Source organism: Prionailurus viverrinus, chromosome X (genome assembly GCF_022837055.1).
Source record: "Prionailurus viverrinus isolate Anna chromosome X, UM_Priviv_1.0, whole genome shotgun sequence".
Classification (NCBI taxonomy): domain Eukaryota; kingdom Metazoa; phylum Chordata; class Mammalia; order Carnivora; family Felidae; genus Prionailurus; species Prionailurus viverrinus.
The window spans coordinates 91,105,146-91,121,606 of NC_062579.1; the positions used below are offsets into that span (position 1 = coordinate 91,105,146).

Below are 16,461 nucleotides of genomic sequence, written 5' to 3' on the forward strand. Positions count from 1 at the left end.
GGAAGCTGCAAGGCTCTAGCTGGCTGTGCCCCTGGGGCAGAAGCCCCTGCTGTGCCCAAGCTCAGCCCCCTCTTTCTTGCCTCCTGGGCACTCAGGGTTGCATTTACCTCTTTCTCCGCCTCTTTAAGTTCAGCTTCCTTCTCTTTGACTCTCTGGACGAACATCTGTCTCATCTCTTCCTCTTTCTTCTGGAGCTCCCCTAGGAACTCGTTCCTTTTGGCCTCATACGTCTCCTGTAAGCTGCAGACACGGTCAGGTTAATCCCCCTGCCTCTGGAACGGTTCCCATTCAATGAAAACTGGCGCCGGCGATCCTCCTCGGGTTCCCCCCAGCCTCCCCCAATTCCGGGACAGGTGCAAAAACAGAACCGCAGAGCTGCAGGCAGCTTGCCTAGCATGTGACTGCAGGATCACAGGGCTGCTTGAGGGGGACAGGGCAGCCCTGGTGAACGGACACAATATTTGGAACCGGACTTAGAACATCTGCTTCTGTGCCCTGGTTACACAGGCGAGGAAACCGGACCAGAGAGGTGAGGTGATTTGCTCAAGACCACACGGCTAGTCAGGCGAAGGGCAGGGACCGGAAGCTGGGTCTCTCATCTCTTAATCTGGATCCTTCCTCTGCATTGTGCTCCCAGGTCCTGGCTCTGAAACTGACTGCAGTTTCAGAGTTAATAGTTAATGAGCTATTAACTAGCTATAACAGTTCATGAGCTATTTCTTTCTTTTTTCAAGTTTATTTTATTTTTTTGACGGGGGGAGGGTCAGAGAGAGAGGGAGAGAGAATCCCAAGCATGCTCCATGCTCTAAGTGCTGAGCCCAACATGGGCTCGATCCTATGACCATGAAATCATGACCTGAGCCTAAATCAAGAGTTAGACGGTCAACTGACTGAGCCAACCAGGTGCCCCTTAATGAACTATTTCAAACACTTGGTGAGACTCCATCATGTGCTAGACACAGAACTAAGTGACACTATGCTAGTCACTCAACATCTAGAGCGGACAGCCACTATGCCCACCATCAAGGAACTCATGGTCTACTGGGAGATGCCTAGGCCAAGTCTCCCTGACCCCAGCCTGGACTCAGTTTTATAGAAACAGGAGTCAGCCTAGTGAAGAAGAGGAGGAATCATGCTCCGAAGAGGGCGGCATGTGGAAAGGCACGTGTGGAGAAAGGATGATGTACTTGGGGAACCAGGCGTAGTTCAACATGGCGGGAGGGGATCAAGCAAGCTGTGAAGTAGAGGGCGTTGAGATTCCTGAGTCTGTCTGACAGGAGAGAGTAGGTGTTGGACGCTGTGTTACAGACTTGGTCATGTATCCACTGCGGGGTTTTAAGCAGGAGGACTGGTTTTTTTTTTCAGGCAATTTGAAAATGAGAAAGACCACTCTGGCTGCTGCATGATGGACAGACTTCCCAACAATCCAAATAAATGATGGGATCTCTGCCTCCCACACCCACAAAAAGCCACACACACGCACAAAAAGAATGAGATCTTGCCATTTGCCACAATATGGATGGAGCCAGAGGGTGTTAACGCTAAGTGAAATAAATCTGTCGGAGAAAGACAAATACCATGAGATTTCATTCACATGTGGGATTTAAGAAACAAAACAATCGAAGGAAAAAAAGACAAACAAACAAACAAACAAACAAACCAGACTCTTCAATACAGAGAACAAACTGGTGGTTGCCAGAGAGGAGGTGGGTGGGGTATGGAGGAAATAGGAGAAAAAAGAAAAAGAAATGATGGGATCTGAATGTGAAGGGCTGGTAGGGACAGAGGATTTGGGGGAAGTTAGGGGACAGTAAGGGAAGCAGAACTCCTGGAGCTTGGACGCACTTTAAAATAATTCGGGGGGCGCCTGGGTGGCTCAGTCGGTTGAGCGTCCGACTTCAGTTCAGGTCACGATCTCACAGTTCGTGAGTTCGAGCCCTGCACCAGGCTCTGTGCTGACAGCCTGGAGCCTGCTTCACATTTTTGTCTCCCTCCCTCTCTGCCCCTCCCCTGCTCACACGCTGTCTCTCTCTCAAAATAAATAAAGATTAAAAGAATTTTTTTTTTTTAATGTGGGACTTATGTCACGCCGCATGCATACAGATCAGACGATGATACTTGGCGTGTGGTTCCTGTCGGCATAGCAAACCGCTTTGAAAACAGTCCTCTTCTCTGAAAGCACCTCAAGTTCTGATTTGAGACGGACGTCAATGGTTATTAACACCCGGTGGTCAAAACCAAACTTGCGCCTGAACGCCAGACACTAGGGACAGCGCCTGAAGGGCCTGAAGTTCACTGATACGCGTGCAATGACGGCCACCTGGTCCCACCTGGTTTGATAATGGGAAGGAGGGGAAGGAGCGGATTGGACACCCGGCGGGGCAGTCGGAGTCTGCTGAAGGACGTGGGTCAGAGGACAGGCACAAACTGCCACGTTGCAGAAAACAGCCTCGGCTCCGGAGTCACCTCTGCTAGAGTTGCCCGCGGCTAGTGCGCATGCGCATACGTGCGCGCGCAGCAAGGAGCTTGGGCGCCCCCCCCCCCCCCCCCCCCCCCCCCCCCCCCCCGCCCGGTCCTCTGGGCCTCCGGGGCCCGGCGCTCGCCAAGCCCACTCTGCTACAGCCGCGGGGGCGACAGAGTGGACCGGGCAGGTGACAGCCCTGCTGCTCTAAGGTCTCGGCACCCGCGTCTCGCCTCCCGTGTGAATTCTCCCGGGCAAGCCTTCCGCAGCCCCTGGGTGGGCTGGGCTGGCCAGAGAGGTACCTGAAGGGCTTGCTGTCGGGGTCGGTGTCCTGGAAGCCCATCTCCTCCAGCTTGCAGCGGCGGTACAGCTCGTAGTGCCGGCTGTGGGTCTGCTCCCGGAGGTCCTCCATGTTCACCCGAATCAGCATCTCCCGCAGCTTCACAAAGTCGCAGTGGGCCTCGTTCTCAACTGCACGGCAGGGGCGGGGGCATTGAAAGCACACTGAAAGGCAGGCTAGGAGCAGCGGAAACGGACAAAACGACAGGCCAGGCGCCTAACAGCGACATCGCCTTTCCACCTCGCGTATGCAGAGCCCGCGAATGTGCCTCCCGATTCACTTTCCCGCTGCAAACGCCCATGAAGAGTCACAAGGATGACAGTAAGGGAAGATTGCAAGACGGCCAAAAAATACCTGGGAAGACATTCCGTAGCACCCCGACCCAAATTCGCGGAGCAGACACTCACAGGACTGTTTGTTTGCTCTGCACCGCTTTGGGGATAATGGCGAATGCACATTCAGCCATCTGTCCCAATACGTATTTGCGGCATCTCTGTTCCCAGTATTGTATGAGGCGCCGGGAATTCAGAAACGAAGTCATGGAGTTTTGCCCTAAGGAGCTTAGTTTAGTGAAAAAGTAGATGCAAAGAGACGAATATAATACAATGTAAAAAATTACCAACACGGTGTATGGCCAAGGCACAGTGAAAGCCCAGAAGAAGGGGGCGGCGGGGGTGCGCTAAGAACTCCTAGCAGAGTGAAGCCTTCACCAAAGAGGCAATTCTTAAGTTAACTCTCGACGGAAGAATCAGAATTTATCAGGCAGATAAGGAAATAGCCCATGCAAGGCCTCGGTAAGGGCAGGCAAGGTTATGTGGCTGGTAAATTGCAGTTAGGATTCAGACGCAGGCAATCTAAAGGCCAGGCAAAGGCTCTGAGCAGGTGCCACGTCTAAAGAAGGACATCTATAGATGGCAGTGACAAGGAGGGGTGTGGCCCATCTGGACTGTAGGTAGTAGCTTCAAAGGACGTGTTTTTTAGGGGGTGGATAATGGCCTGACAGCAGCAACGTGGCCAGGACAAAGTGGACCCCACTTTCCGGCCTGAACGAACGAGCCCCCTCCTCAAAAGAGTATGGCATATGGCAAAGGGTCTGCATGCGGGGCAGTGGCCAAGAAGGATGGAGACACAGACCAAAGCAAAGCAAAGCGGACTTCTGGTTGGAACGCCAGGCTGTGAGCAGCCTCTGGCCCGTGTCTCCTCCAGGCATGGCTCCACTGGGCTGCTGTGGCAGTGTCTGGCCTGACCATGTGGGGACGGTGGTGTCTGAGACAACCAACAGGCACACTCACCCTAGGTTCTGTCTTACTGGGCCTGGGAGAGGGTAGTGGGCGCGGGGAGGGGGTCTGGGACGACAGGGTGGGGCACAGTTGCAGCAGACTGCCTCGTGGCCATCAGAGCAACCTTGTCAGAGCTCAGATGGGCTCACATAACCCCTCTGCTTACGACCCATTGCCTTGGGGCGCCTGGCTGGCTCAGTCCAAAGAGCATGTGACTCTTGATCTCGGGGTTGTGAGTTTGAGCCCCACGTTGGGCGTAGAGATTGAATAAAACTTTTTTTAAAAATCAAAAAAGACCCATTGCCTTGGGGCTAAAGCCCCTCGCTGCCATAGAACCTAGGCTAACATTCAAAATCACATCAGGGGCTCCTGGGTGGCCCAGTCAGTTAAGCATTTGACTCTTGATTTTGGCCCAGGTCATGATCTCGCAGTTCGTGAGCTCGAGCCCTGCATTGGGCTCTGTGCTGACAGCACGGGGAGCCTGCTAGGGATTCTCTGTCTGTCTGCCTCTCTGCTTCTCTCTCTCAAAAACAAATAAACACTGAAAAGAAATCACATCAGTCAGGCAACCTCTCAGGTCACTCGAACACGACAGCGAACTCCAACTTCTAACAAAAACTTTCGAAAATCCCTTTGTTGGTTAGGTGTGTGTGATCTAAATCGGACGAAGTCACTGGAACCACGCCTGCTGCTTTCTCCTCATTTTATTTCAGGTTCCCGTCTCTCAGGCCACAAACTCATTCCCAGTTAGGACCGTGAGTCCAGCAACCATTCACAAATGTTCCTAGCAGAGGATCTCAGCCCCAGATGGCAGAGAAGGACCACAACCTAGCACAGCTCTGATAACCAGTCTTGTCCTATCTATGGAAAATCCAGCTATCACTGGAGGGTCTTTGGTGCGCCCTAAAGCATGCCAGCCTTGCATGGGGGTGGACAACTTCCCACCCTCTTTCTGTTGTTTGCTCAGTGGCAGGGACAAGTGTACTGTGAATCAGCGTCCCTCTGGCACACGGTGCCCCCGTGCTCAGAGACCCAGCTTATAGCTGAAGACTTGGAGGACCAGACACCTTCCACCCATGGCAGTGGCCTAGGCCTTGCTTTATCCACAGAACTGGCTAGCCCCAGGGACGACTTACAACATGTCAGGCAGACCACAAAAGGAAGTTTCCTGAGTGTACATATAATACATCTGGGCTCTTTTTTTAGAGACAGAGCATCAGTGGGGGAGAGGGGCAGAGGAGGAGAGAGACAGAAGCCTAAGCAGGCTCCACGCTCAGCGGGGCTCGATGCCGTGACCCTGGAATCGTGACCTGAGCCGAAATCAAGAGTCGGATGCTCAAGCGGCTGAGCCAACCAGGGGCCCCACAATACGTCTGGGTTTTTTTTTTTTTAATGTTTATTTATTTTTGAGACAGAGAGAGACAGAGCACAAGTGGGGGAGGGCAGAGAGAGAGAGAGGGAGGGAGACACAGAATCTGAAGCAGGGTCCAGGCTCTGGGCTATCAGCACAGAGCCTGACGTGGGGCTCAAACCCACGGACTGTGAGATCATGATCTGAGCCAAAGCCGGACGCTTAACTGAGCCACCCCAGGCACACCGATACATCAGTTTTTAAATTGTAAAATAATCCTATATATACAGAAATAAAGAAGTAAAAATGAATACCAATGTATGTACAACCCAGGTGAAATAGTACCCACACCTTGTGTCCCTTCCTGGTCTTGAAACGGGACTTAAGCACTATCCCGACTTTGGGCTTTATCATCCTTCATTTTTCCTTATAGTTTTGGCACTTACGTATGAATTCCTAAAAATATATTTATCTTGTTTAGTTTTGTCTACTTCCGGAATTCATATAAATGGCATCATGTATTCTTCTATGATTTATTTAATCCAACGTTATGTTTCTGAGATTCATTTATGCAGAAGTAACTGTAATCCATGCGTTGTCATCACTGTCTAATATCCCATCATAGGAACGCTTTGCAGCTCATCCAATCTATTTTGGACGGGTATCTGGGTTGTTTGTTAATCATTTGCTATATTCTGGTACATCTCCTGGTACACTCGGGCCAACACACACGCTTCCTTGGCACGCTCCTTACCTTGCTTCATGTACATTTGTTTTTGTTTTGGGAACGCTTTCTCCATTAGAGACAAAGAGAGCTTGCTCGTGGCAGAGAATCGAGGTATGGGGCCAGAGCTTGCCTGTGGCTGTTTGAAGCCCAAGCCGAATGGGTAGAGACCCGGGACAAGTTAGACACTGGTCACACAGAGGCTGGAGACAAGCAAAGATGCAGATGGCAAGGGCTCCCTTGTCCCGGTCTCCTGGAGACTCACTCACCTTGCACCGTGCCCCAAGGATACTGCCGTGCCTTCATCATCTTGTTGCCTATCTTGAGTTCTTCTGTGCTGCCGATGACAGCAAACGGCAGGTGCGCCTGCAAATAGAAGGCAAACCAAAGCTCAGAGCTCCAGGGGAAAGGCACCGAGCGTCCCTCCATACGACTGCTGCCTGGCTCTGGGGCCTCGGGCCCTCATACCGTGGTGTCCCTCCCTGTCGTCATCAAGAGGCATTTCTTTTTTGTTGATTTTTAAAAAACATTTACTTATTTTTGAGTGAGAGACAGAGTGCAAGCAGAGGAGGGGCAGAGAGAGAGGGAGACACAGAATCCGAAGCAGGCTCCAGGCTCTGAGCTGTCAGCATAGAGCCCGACGCAGGGCTTGAACTCACGAACACGTGAGATCATGGCCTGAGCTGAAGCTGGATGCTTACCCGACTGAGCCACCCAGGTGCCCCAAGAGGCATTTCTTAAGCTCCAAGCTGTGTGGGCATAAGAGGCCTCACCCAGGCTTCTCCTGTTCAGAAATTCACAGCAGGTGATATTGACATGGCTGAATGCACACAGAACACACGAAGGTGGAAAACAAGGAGAATAATGAGCAGATACAACGATTAGCTAGTTATTCAGAATTCACAGGTGCTGATGGGGAAAGCCTCTGGAAGATGGGGAAGTGGGATGTGGCACCTACGTGTGGATAGAGAGGCTCAAGGGGACGGAGGGGGCTAGGATCACCGCCCCCTCCCAGAGGGCGAGAGCCCCTGGAAACCGGTACATACCGGTGACTGAGCTGTATACTCCTTGTTCTCATCCTTCCCCGGAGCAAGAGCTCACACTGAACTCTTGAGCCTAGAAGTCAAGTCCACAAGTATTTTCCCACATGCCCATGACTGTGCTGGGTTCTGTTTTACGTGCTGTAAGGGAGGCAAAAGAAGTAGAAGACACACTCCCTCACCCTCTAGGAGCTTACAATCTTGTTGGGGGCACCTGAATTACATACCCAGACTCGTCTAAGACAGAATATGACCAAAGGTTCAAATGTATGGTCCCGTGCCCGCACATAGTAGGTGCTTAATAAACACTCCATGAATGGCAGTAGCAGGGCCATGAAAATAGTAGGGAGGAAAGAAAGACAAAGTACACCCAGGGGTATGAGCGTGGTGCTTGCAGGGGTAATGAGGAGCTAGGTCCGGTTGATGAAGGTTTTGTAGGTCAGAGAAAAGGCAGCTGACCCCAACTGGTAGCGTGGAGCTTGGGGAACACAGCACCCTGTCTCCCAGGGAGCTGGCCAGGTTACAAGTGCCGGGACCACTGGCCAAGTGGAGCCACTGAATAAAATAGTGTTTACAAACCAGGTGATCCTGGGTGGGGCTTTACCCAAAAGGGCTTTACACAGACAAGTAAAAGTCCGCTGGGGGAAGCTTCCTTGGCCTGCTTGGAGAAATAGGCCTCAGTCTCAGATATTTGGACTCATTTGCTTCCTCATGCATTCTACAAATATTTACTGAGCCTCTGCTATGTGCTAGGCATAGTAGTACCACGTTGAGAAGGCTCAGAGCCTGCCCCTGGAGAGCGCACAGTCTGGTAGGGGAGAAAGACATGCCAGCAATAATACTACAGTAAAGTCTAGATTATAAACAGAGATTCAAGAGCTGCAGGAACAGAGGAGGGAGCAGCTGACTTCGTGAAATCTAAGCGGGGTTCACAGAGGAGGTAGTAACAATTGAATCTTTCCAACAGCACTGTGAAGTTAGGTATTATTATCCCCATTTTATAGAGAAGGAAACTGAGGCCCAGTTGCCAGCAGAGACACCGTAGTAAGGACCAGAGCCAGGGACGGAACCCAGGGTCTATCTGGCTTCAAAGCCCACCACTGGTCTGCCACTCCCATGTAGGGGGTTCGAGCAGCAGATGGGCTGAGCACTCTAAACCCTGGGGTGAACTTGGCCGGGCAAGGCCAGATTATAAGAAGCAGTTCAAGTCTGGAAAAATTCAGGGGGCACCGAGGTCCTGAAAACCCTGCCCAAGGGCCAGAGCCTCCTTGACTTCTGCCACCCGGCTTTGTAGGAGGGACATCGGGGCACAGTTCATTCCCACTCAGGGCCCCAAGACATGTTGGGAACCTCAAATCCACCCTCCAACACTTTCTGGGAAAATGCTGTCTCTCTTGGACAGAAGAGGTTCCAAAGCTTCAGCCACGTGACACAAAAGTGCCAGAGGGCGGCGATGCCTGAGGGCTAGACCGAGGGAGGAGGTGAGAAAGAGAACCGCCTTGTATCTTTCTCACGCACCCCCGGCTCTCAGCTGAAAGTGATGGAGGAGGGCATGTCAAGTGGGAGGGACTTCTCTGGGTTCTAGAGGAAAGGAGAAAAAAAAAAAAAAAAAAAAAACAAACACCGGGAAGAGAATAAAGGCATAAAAAACGTCAGGTTTTTATTCCCTTGGGCCTGTTATTTTTATCTCCACAAGACACTGTTAGTTACAATGACGGGGTCACTTGCTTCCCCTCTGCCTTACAGCGCTGTCATTTTATCTGTCCCCGCTCCAAGACACAGCCCCCGCCAAGGCAGCTTCAGAGGGCTCCTGAGACCTCCCGCAGCACACTTTGCAACTGGCATCCAAGTCCGTCCCGATAAGTATATGCAAGGTATCACTTCCGAGGGCCCCCAGGCAGATTTCACTGGCTTGTCTCAACAGCCCTACTGGGCGGTTATCATACACCCCATTCGTGATTTGGGGGAAGCGACCTGTCTAGGTCCCTAAGTCCCAGGCCCAAATCTTCCTGGGGGGCAGGAAGGACACGGCGCTTTAGCTGCCAGCCTCTCCCAGCCACCCACAGGAGCCTGCGCTCTGCCTCCTGGCTCAGATGGCATCTGCCGGAAGCCAGCTAACCATGAAGGGCAGGGAATCACGGGGCTGGGCTGTCTGGCCCTCCTGCCACTCTTGAGAGCCCGGTGGCTTTGACAACCAGGAGGAAGTCGAGCAGAGCGGGGAGACGCTAAACCAACCAACCACACACCTGGGGGTGACACTTTGTATGTGGGGGCCCAGGGAGGAGACTCTGAAGGCCACAAGTTGGTGCGGCGGCTGAACCACGGGCAGATTTGCCCCCCAGGTGTCAGAAGCCCTAGTCCCAGAAAACGCAAGAGATACTCTCAAGCCTCCTCTTGGGAGTCTGTTCTCAGATTCACCTCGTGTCTACCCTAAATTCCTCTCAGTATGTTTTACAGTGTTTGGTGAGGGGCGTCTGGGTGGCCCAGTCAGGTAAGCATCCGACTCTTGATCTCGGCTCAGGTCACGGTTTGTGAGTTCGAGGCCCACCCCGGGCTCTGCGCTCAGGGTGCAGAGCCGGCTTGAGGTTCTGTCTTTCCTTCTCTCTGCCCCTCCCCAGCTTGTGCCCTCTCTCTCTCTCTCTCTCTCTCTCTCAAAATAAATAAACTTTAAAAATTAAAAAAAAAAAAAAAGTAGGATCCTAACCGAACTTAAAAAAATAAAATAAAGTGTTTGATGATCCAATTGGCACGAGTTGTTCTATTCCTGCTCCAGTACAACCATTCATTACGCTTGGGAGGCTGGATGACCGTTCGCCTCAGCCTGGTGAAATGGAGACTGTCAGGACCGTTCATTCCTGGTCTGATAATAACCCGATCAGGAGTGGCTTCCTCCCAGGGTGGACAAGATTTCCCATTTCAGGCTCTGACTGGTGATGCTCGCCAAAGGACGCGCCAACGTTGGAAATGGCACTGCCGCCTCAGGAGAAGGGAGAGGCTGCCGGCTGTGGGTCTCCCTGCGACCCGACTGGTGATGTCACTCACGTGCCCTCAACAGGGTCGTGTGCCTTTGGGAGAGCCAAACCCAAGACCTCACAGATGGCCAACCAACTGAGCCGAGTCAAGTAGCTGGGCTTATTTCCTGGCCCCTGGCTGTGGTTTGAGCCATTCAGAGAACAACTTTCAATTTGAACAACGTAGCAATTTTTAGTATTTTTTTTTTTAAATTCTTTTTTTTAATATGAAATTTATTGTCAACTTGGTTTCCATACAACACCCAGGGCTCATCCCAACAGGTGCCCTCCTCAATGCCCATCACCTCCCCTCCCCCCACCCCCCATCAACCCTCAGTTCATTCTCAGTTTTTGAGAGTCTCTAATGGTCTGGCTCCCTCCCTCCCTAGCTTTTTTTTTCCTTCCCCTCCCCCAAGGTCTTCTGTCAAGTTTCTCAGGATCCACCTAAGAGTGAAAACATATGGTATCTGTCTTCCTCTGTATGACTTATTTCACTTAGCATCACACTCTCCAGTTCCGTCCACGTTGCTACAGAAGGCCAGATTTCATTCTTTCTCATTGCCACGTAGTACTCCATTGTGTACGTAAACCACAATTTCTTTAATGTTCATTTTATTTTTAAGAGAGAGACAGAGCGTGACTGGGGAAGGGGCAGAGAGAGGGGGGAGACACAGAATCCAAAGCAGGCTCCAGGCTCTGAGCTGTCAGCACAGAGCCTGACGTGGGGCTCGAACTCACGAACCGCGAGCTCACGACTGGAGCCAAAGTCGGACGCTTAACCGCCTGAGCCACCCAGGCGCCCCGCAATTTTTAGTATTCACGTCCACAACCCTGAGAGTTAGCAGATCAAGGGTTGAAAGCGGTGGGCAGCCAGACCTCTCAACGCCCTTCTCTCGCCGACCCCCAATCTGAAGTGGTTTCTCAGACCCACCCATAAGCCAAGGCAGAGGCTGTGACCTCATTACTCTTATTTCCTGCTGTGAAAATCCCTAGAAAATCCCTAGCAGGGAGCGGCGGGATGGCCGCACACTCTTCTCCACTTAGGCAAGAGGCTTCTTCTACCTCCTCCAAACCAGTCCCCGTGACAACTGGCTGGGGTGGCTGGGGCTATGGGGCTGGAGTCAAATCCAGGATTGAAAGGCCAGCACCCATCCCTCCTGCCACCCACGCCCGGGTTTCTGATGACACGGCCCCGTACACCACAGCTTGTCCGAAGACCTTGGGGGCTTTCGACACGGCTGTTCCGGTGGCCGACAGGCTGAGCCATCCCGTGTATGTATTTCAGAGCAGCCACTCCCCACCCTTTCTGCCCCTCACAAGGGGCATTCACATGCATGCCCCCCTCCCGTGGGCATTGCCCAAGTCCAGGCCTGCGCTTTCCCGCTCAAAAAAGCATAGCGGGATGTCGGGGAATGGGTGCTGAGTGGTGTTATTATAGGGATAACCCTAAAGCTGCTCAAATTTAGTTTTTCAAAGTGAAACACTGGCACGCTTGTAAGGAATGACCCAGAACCTCTTCGAAGCCAGAGCAGCGTGGCTGAGAACCTCGGCTTCAGAGCGCGAGAAGTTTCCAACCTTGAAGCTGAGCCCCAAATGACTGTCACTCCTGATCCGCAAAGGAGTGAGAGGTCGTTTTGGGGGACGCCTCGAGATTGCGGGGAACTCTTTACCTTGTTTGTTCTTAGCAAAGCAAACCGCAAGCCTGAAAGCTACCTGTAGGTAGCTGTAGGGAACCCAAGGGTTTTTTTTAATAATTTTTTTAAGTTTAGGGACACCTGGGTGGCTCAGTGGGTGGAGCATCCCACTTCAGCTCAGGTCATGATCTCCCGGTTTGTGAGTTCGGGCCCCACGTCAGGCTCTGTGCTGTCAGCTCAGAGCCTGGAGCCTGCTTCGGATTCTGTGTCTCCCTCCCTCTCCGCCCCTCTCTCGCTCCCTCAAAAATAAATGAACATTAAAAAAATTCTTTTAAATAATAATTTTTTAAGTTTATTTTATTTATTTTGAAAAAGAGAGAGCGAGAGAGAGAGAGAGGGGGAACACACAGCAGGGGCAGAGAGAGAGAGGGAGACAGAGAGAATCCTAAGCAGGCTCTGCACGCTCAGCGTGGAGCCCGATGCAGGGCTTGAACTCACAAACCGATAGATCACGACCTGAGCCGAAACCACGAGTCGGAGGCTTAACCGACTGAGCCGCCCACGCGCCCCAGCAGGGAACCCAAGTTTGAACGTTGTCTACGGGGCCTGATGCTCTGAGGTGACTGAACGTTTCCGGACATCAGGGCCAGTGACACCACGTGACCCTTCTCTCTAGGCTCCCCTCGTTCTGCAGGCCAGGCACCCTTTCAGGTTTTCTCTTGACAGAGCCTGGCTTCCATCAACACGCCCTGACTGCTTGAGAGAATAAGCACCCATCTCTCTGTTCACCACCCCCCCCCCCTTCTTTCTCCTGCTCAGATCGGTCAGAGGATAGAACCCCGCCCATCACAAGCCACAGAGCCTCGCTCTCGGGGCCAGATCTGTCAGAGATGATGAGGGACTCCTCGTCACGAACATTATCTCAGGTGTACGGATGGGCAGGAAGTCAGGCGGAGACAATGATTTACCGCCCCGCTACGCTCATTTGTTGGCCAGTTCATAGGAGGTGGGCAGCTGATGCCATAATGATAACTTGGGGGCAGCGGCGGCAGAGAAGTTTTCTAAAAACGGCCTTTATTACCAGGCTTTCCTGAGTTTGGCTATACCCAGGCATTATGTCATCAGGAAAAACTGATGCCTCTCAACAGGGAGGAAAAAAACAAATCTGTTCCCAAAGCAGAGGCTTTCTGAAAGCCATTAGCTGTCTCCTTGAAATCACAACATTGAAGATTTCACAGCAACAGCATCAACACGTTGTAAAGAAGCACGAGGACTCCCCGCCGTCCCGCGTTACTCATTCCTCCCGTTGGGGGCGGGGGGCGGAAATGAGAAGGGAGAGGAAAGATGGCAAGTCGGGTGGTTTTTTTGATTCATTCACACTTAATAAAGCAAAGCATAACCCCGAAACTTAAAAAGAACATTTCTCTAGTCACCAGACAAATCGGAGGCTATATGTCATTTTTCCTCCTGGGGGCAGAGGGCTCCGTTCTCCGAGTACGGATTATCCTGCAGTCTCGGGAGCAAGCCAACTTTTTGGCGGTGGTTGCCATGGCATTGTTTGGGTCAGAGATGAAGACCGTTTGCCTTTCTGGCGGTCCCGTGGGGGCTGGCTTAGACCAAGGCGGCATCAAAGAGGAGGGTGGCCGGAGAGGTCCAAATTCCCGGCTCCAGACTCTTCCTGAAGTTGCCCTTTCCCTCCCTCGGTCTCTGGCAATTAATCTCTACATCTCTGAGGCTTTCAAGCAGCCACCACTAGGGGAGAGGAGCTGTTTTGGTTCTGGATCCTTCCTCACAAACCCCTGAGACTCAGATGATCGAGAGTTGAAGACACTAAAACGGACAGGGATGTCTAATGGCTAGTTTGTAAAAATAATAATAATACAAATAAACAGCAAATGGTCAGAAAGTTGAACCCCTGTTGAACTCACATTCATGGTTCCATTGATCTCTGCCACGGACTCGTCATCTGTCGGGAACTGGTAGATCTGAACCCCGTTGCTGACAAGTTCACTGGTGATTTTGATTTTGAACTTCGTTAGCTCACTCTTAGAAATGGCATCTGATTTGGCAATGATGGGGATGATGTTCACCTAGGGAATGAAGGAACAAAGTGGGATCATTGCTGGTGATCTGTGGCTGAGAGCGTGACAGAGGACCTCCACCAGCTGTCAGAAGGAACAGCTCAAACCAATGGTCTAGGACTGGCCACCTCTGTAGCCAGGTTACAATAGAATAAATGACAATGGGTGCTGTTTGCTAAGTGCTGAGTACTGAACTAAGTGCTTTACAATGAGAAATTGAGGCACAGACAGGCTAAGTAACTTGTCCAAGGCAACAGAGCAGGTAAGTAGCAGAACTGGGATCCAGATCCAAGTTTCGCCTTATTCCTAAACCCATAGTCTTAACCAGCTCAGACCCAAGCTCATGAGCTGTGTGATATCTTAATATCAATAGCACTGCTTGGGTGATTCATTTTTTTTTTAACGTTTATTTTTGAGAGACAGAGAGAGACAGAGCACGAGCAGGGGAGGGGCAGAGAGAGAGGGAGGCACAGAATCCAAAGCAGGCTCCCGGCTCTGAGCTGTCAGCACAGAGCCCGGCACCGGGCTTGAACCCACGAACCATGAGATCACGACCTGAGCCAAGGTGGGACACTGAACCGACTGAGCCACCGAGGCACCCCACTGCTTGGGTGATTCAAAGCAGAAGGATGACAGCTGAGAATCTGTGGTTGATGAGGGGGGAGGTGGCCACTCCTTGTTAACAGTGAATTGTCCCAACCTATCCAGTGCAGGCTCGCCCCAGTCACTGTGACAGTGACCCACCCACTCGGGTGACGGCACGGAGGGGAGGCAGGGCAGAGCTCGGTAAAGATGCACACCCAGCCCCCTTCTGGCAGCAAACTTATGGACCAACCCGGCTGGATGAAGGAGACCCTCTCAGTTACAGTCTGATCGAGTCTTCATGCAAAAAGGGTTATACTGCCCGAGTTCCACAATTAGTTTCCGCATAAAGCAAGCAAGTAGACATGCCTGATTTCAGACAGCAGGGGGAGGGCCCAGGGCCACCCCAAAGTTCAATCCACCTGAACCCTGCTCCTTGAAATTACTCCAAGAAGGCACAAGGCTTCTGCTGCTGGAAAGTAAAGAATCGTGAAATGCACATGCCTTCGTGAGACAGGGCACACCCAAACTCAGGTTCACACGGAGACCACAGGCGTTCCTGCCAGCAGGCTCCCGCGCGGCAGCGTGGGTGGTGCTTGGGCCCCGAAAGGAGCCCTACACTTGGAAGATGAACTCTGCCTGCTCAGCACTTTGCCTTAGGAGAACCTCTGGAGATTGCCTCCAGTTTCCGGTGCTAGGTGAAAGGACTGGACCCTGCAGGCACCTTTCTTGAAGTCTATTCAGGAGGCTGGTTGGGGGGAGGTCAAAGCCAAGGTGGGACAGCAGGCAGAGCAGATCCCCCTTGTCACTTTTCACCTGGTCCCCATAGACACACCTGCCAAAGGCTGCCTACTTAACCCAACCCAGCCACCAGGCCACCAGCACGTGGCTCTCTGCTGCCCTGTACAGGACATGCAGGGCATGATGACATTTCCAGAGCAGGCGGTTAGTCACGGGTTGGCGAGCTCGGTGCTGCAAAAAAATGAAAAAAATTACTCCTGTTTTGATCATAGCTGAATGCCGGTTTTTAGCGCTGAGGTGCTAGTAAATAGCGCATATAAATTAGACTTTTGTAAAGTGAAAACTCCTTGGAGTCAAAGAGAGCTAGGTCCAAATCGTAGACCTATCACAAGCTGTCTGACCCGGAGCAACCTACTAGGCTCTCTGTGCCTCAGTTTTCTCATGAGTGAATGGGAATAATAGTATCTGCCACCCTGGATTACTGGAAGGAGGAAAATAAAATATTGCATCTCACGTACTGGTCCCAGTGCCAGGCACATATGAAATGTCAGGGGGGAAATGTATTTTTTTTTTTTTTAAAGAATCCTGCATCAATTCTTTCAGGAAGGAAATAATCCTTTCACATGAAGAATTCTTGTCCAATCTGGTGTGGGACTTACGTTTTCCAGTTTCTCTTAAAGCGGGACGTGCCTGACCCCCCGCCCCCACCACCTTTCTCCGGAATGGAGGTCATATAACTCGGTGTCACAGATCCGAGTTCGAATCTAGATGCTGCCGGGAGCTGGCTATATGACAACAGGCAAGTCATTAGTCTCTTAGAGCCTCAGTTTTCCCTTCTGTAAATGGGGGATGATAGCGTTTGCCTACAGAGTTGTGAGAATCCAAGGAGATGTTCCATGAGGTCCCCACACGGGAGTGGCATAGGACAGGACGAGGATTTGACAAGCAACAGCGGTCATTGTTGAAATAATTACGGATCATAGAGAACAGTAATTCTCAAAGTCAAGTTTTGCACGTTTGATCCTAGGACAGGCCAGTGAATACTGGAGCAAAGGGAAAACACCTTTCCGTTGCCAAGGGCTGAGCCCCCTAGGCCCAGCCGGCCACCTTGCCTGGATCCAGCCTTGCCCTAACCGAGAGGGATCAGGGCCGAAAGACGGCTCAGGATAAACCCACGCCCAGCGCTGGCAAAACAGATCTCGAAGCACGCAACACG

General features: G+C 51.8%; 1 protein-coding gene across 6 annotated transcripts in view; it reads right to left on the reverse strand.

Annotated features, from left to right (window-relative positions):
• Nucleotides 1–16,461, reverse strand: part of SEPTIN6 (septin 6) — a 64,787-nt gene that overhangs the window by 10,906 nt on the left and 37,420 nt on the right. For all 6 annotated transcript variants that reach the window (XM_047843631.1, XM_047843629.1, XM_047843632.1 and 3 more), the window contains 4 exons: nt 13,770–13,931; nt 6,426–6,522; nt 2,764–2,932; nt 108–240 (listed from right to left, as the gene is read on the reverse strand). In XM_047843631.1, the coding sequence (XP_047699587.1) occupies nt 108–240; nt 2,764–2,932; nt 6,426–6,522; nt 13,770–13,931 (561 nt within the window). The remainder of the gene's footprint in view (nt 1–107; nt 241–2,763; nt 2,933–6,425; nt 6,523–13,769; nt 13,932–16,461) is intronic.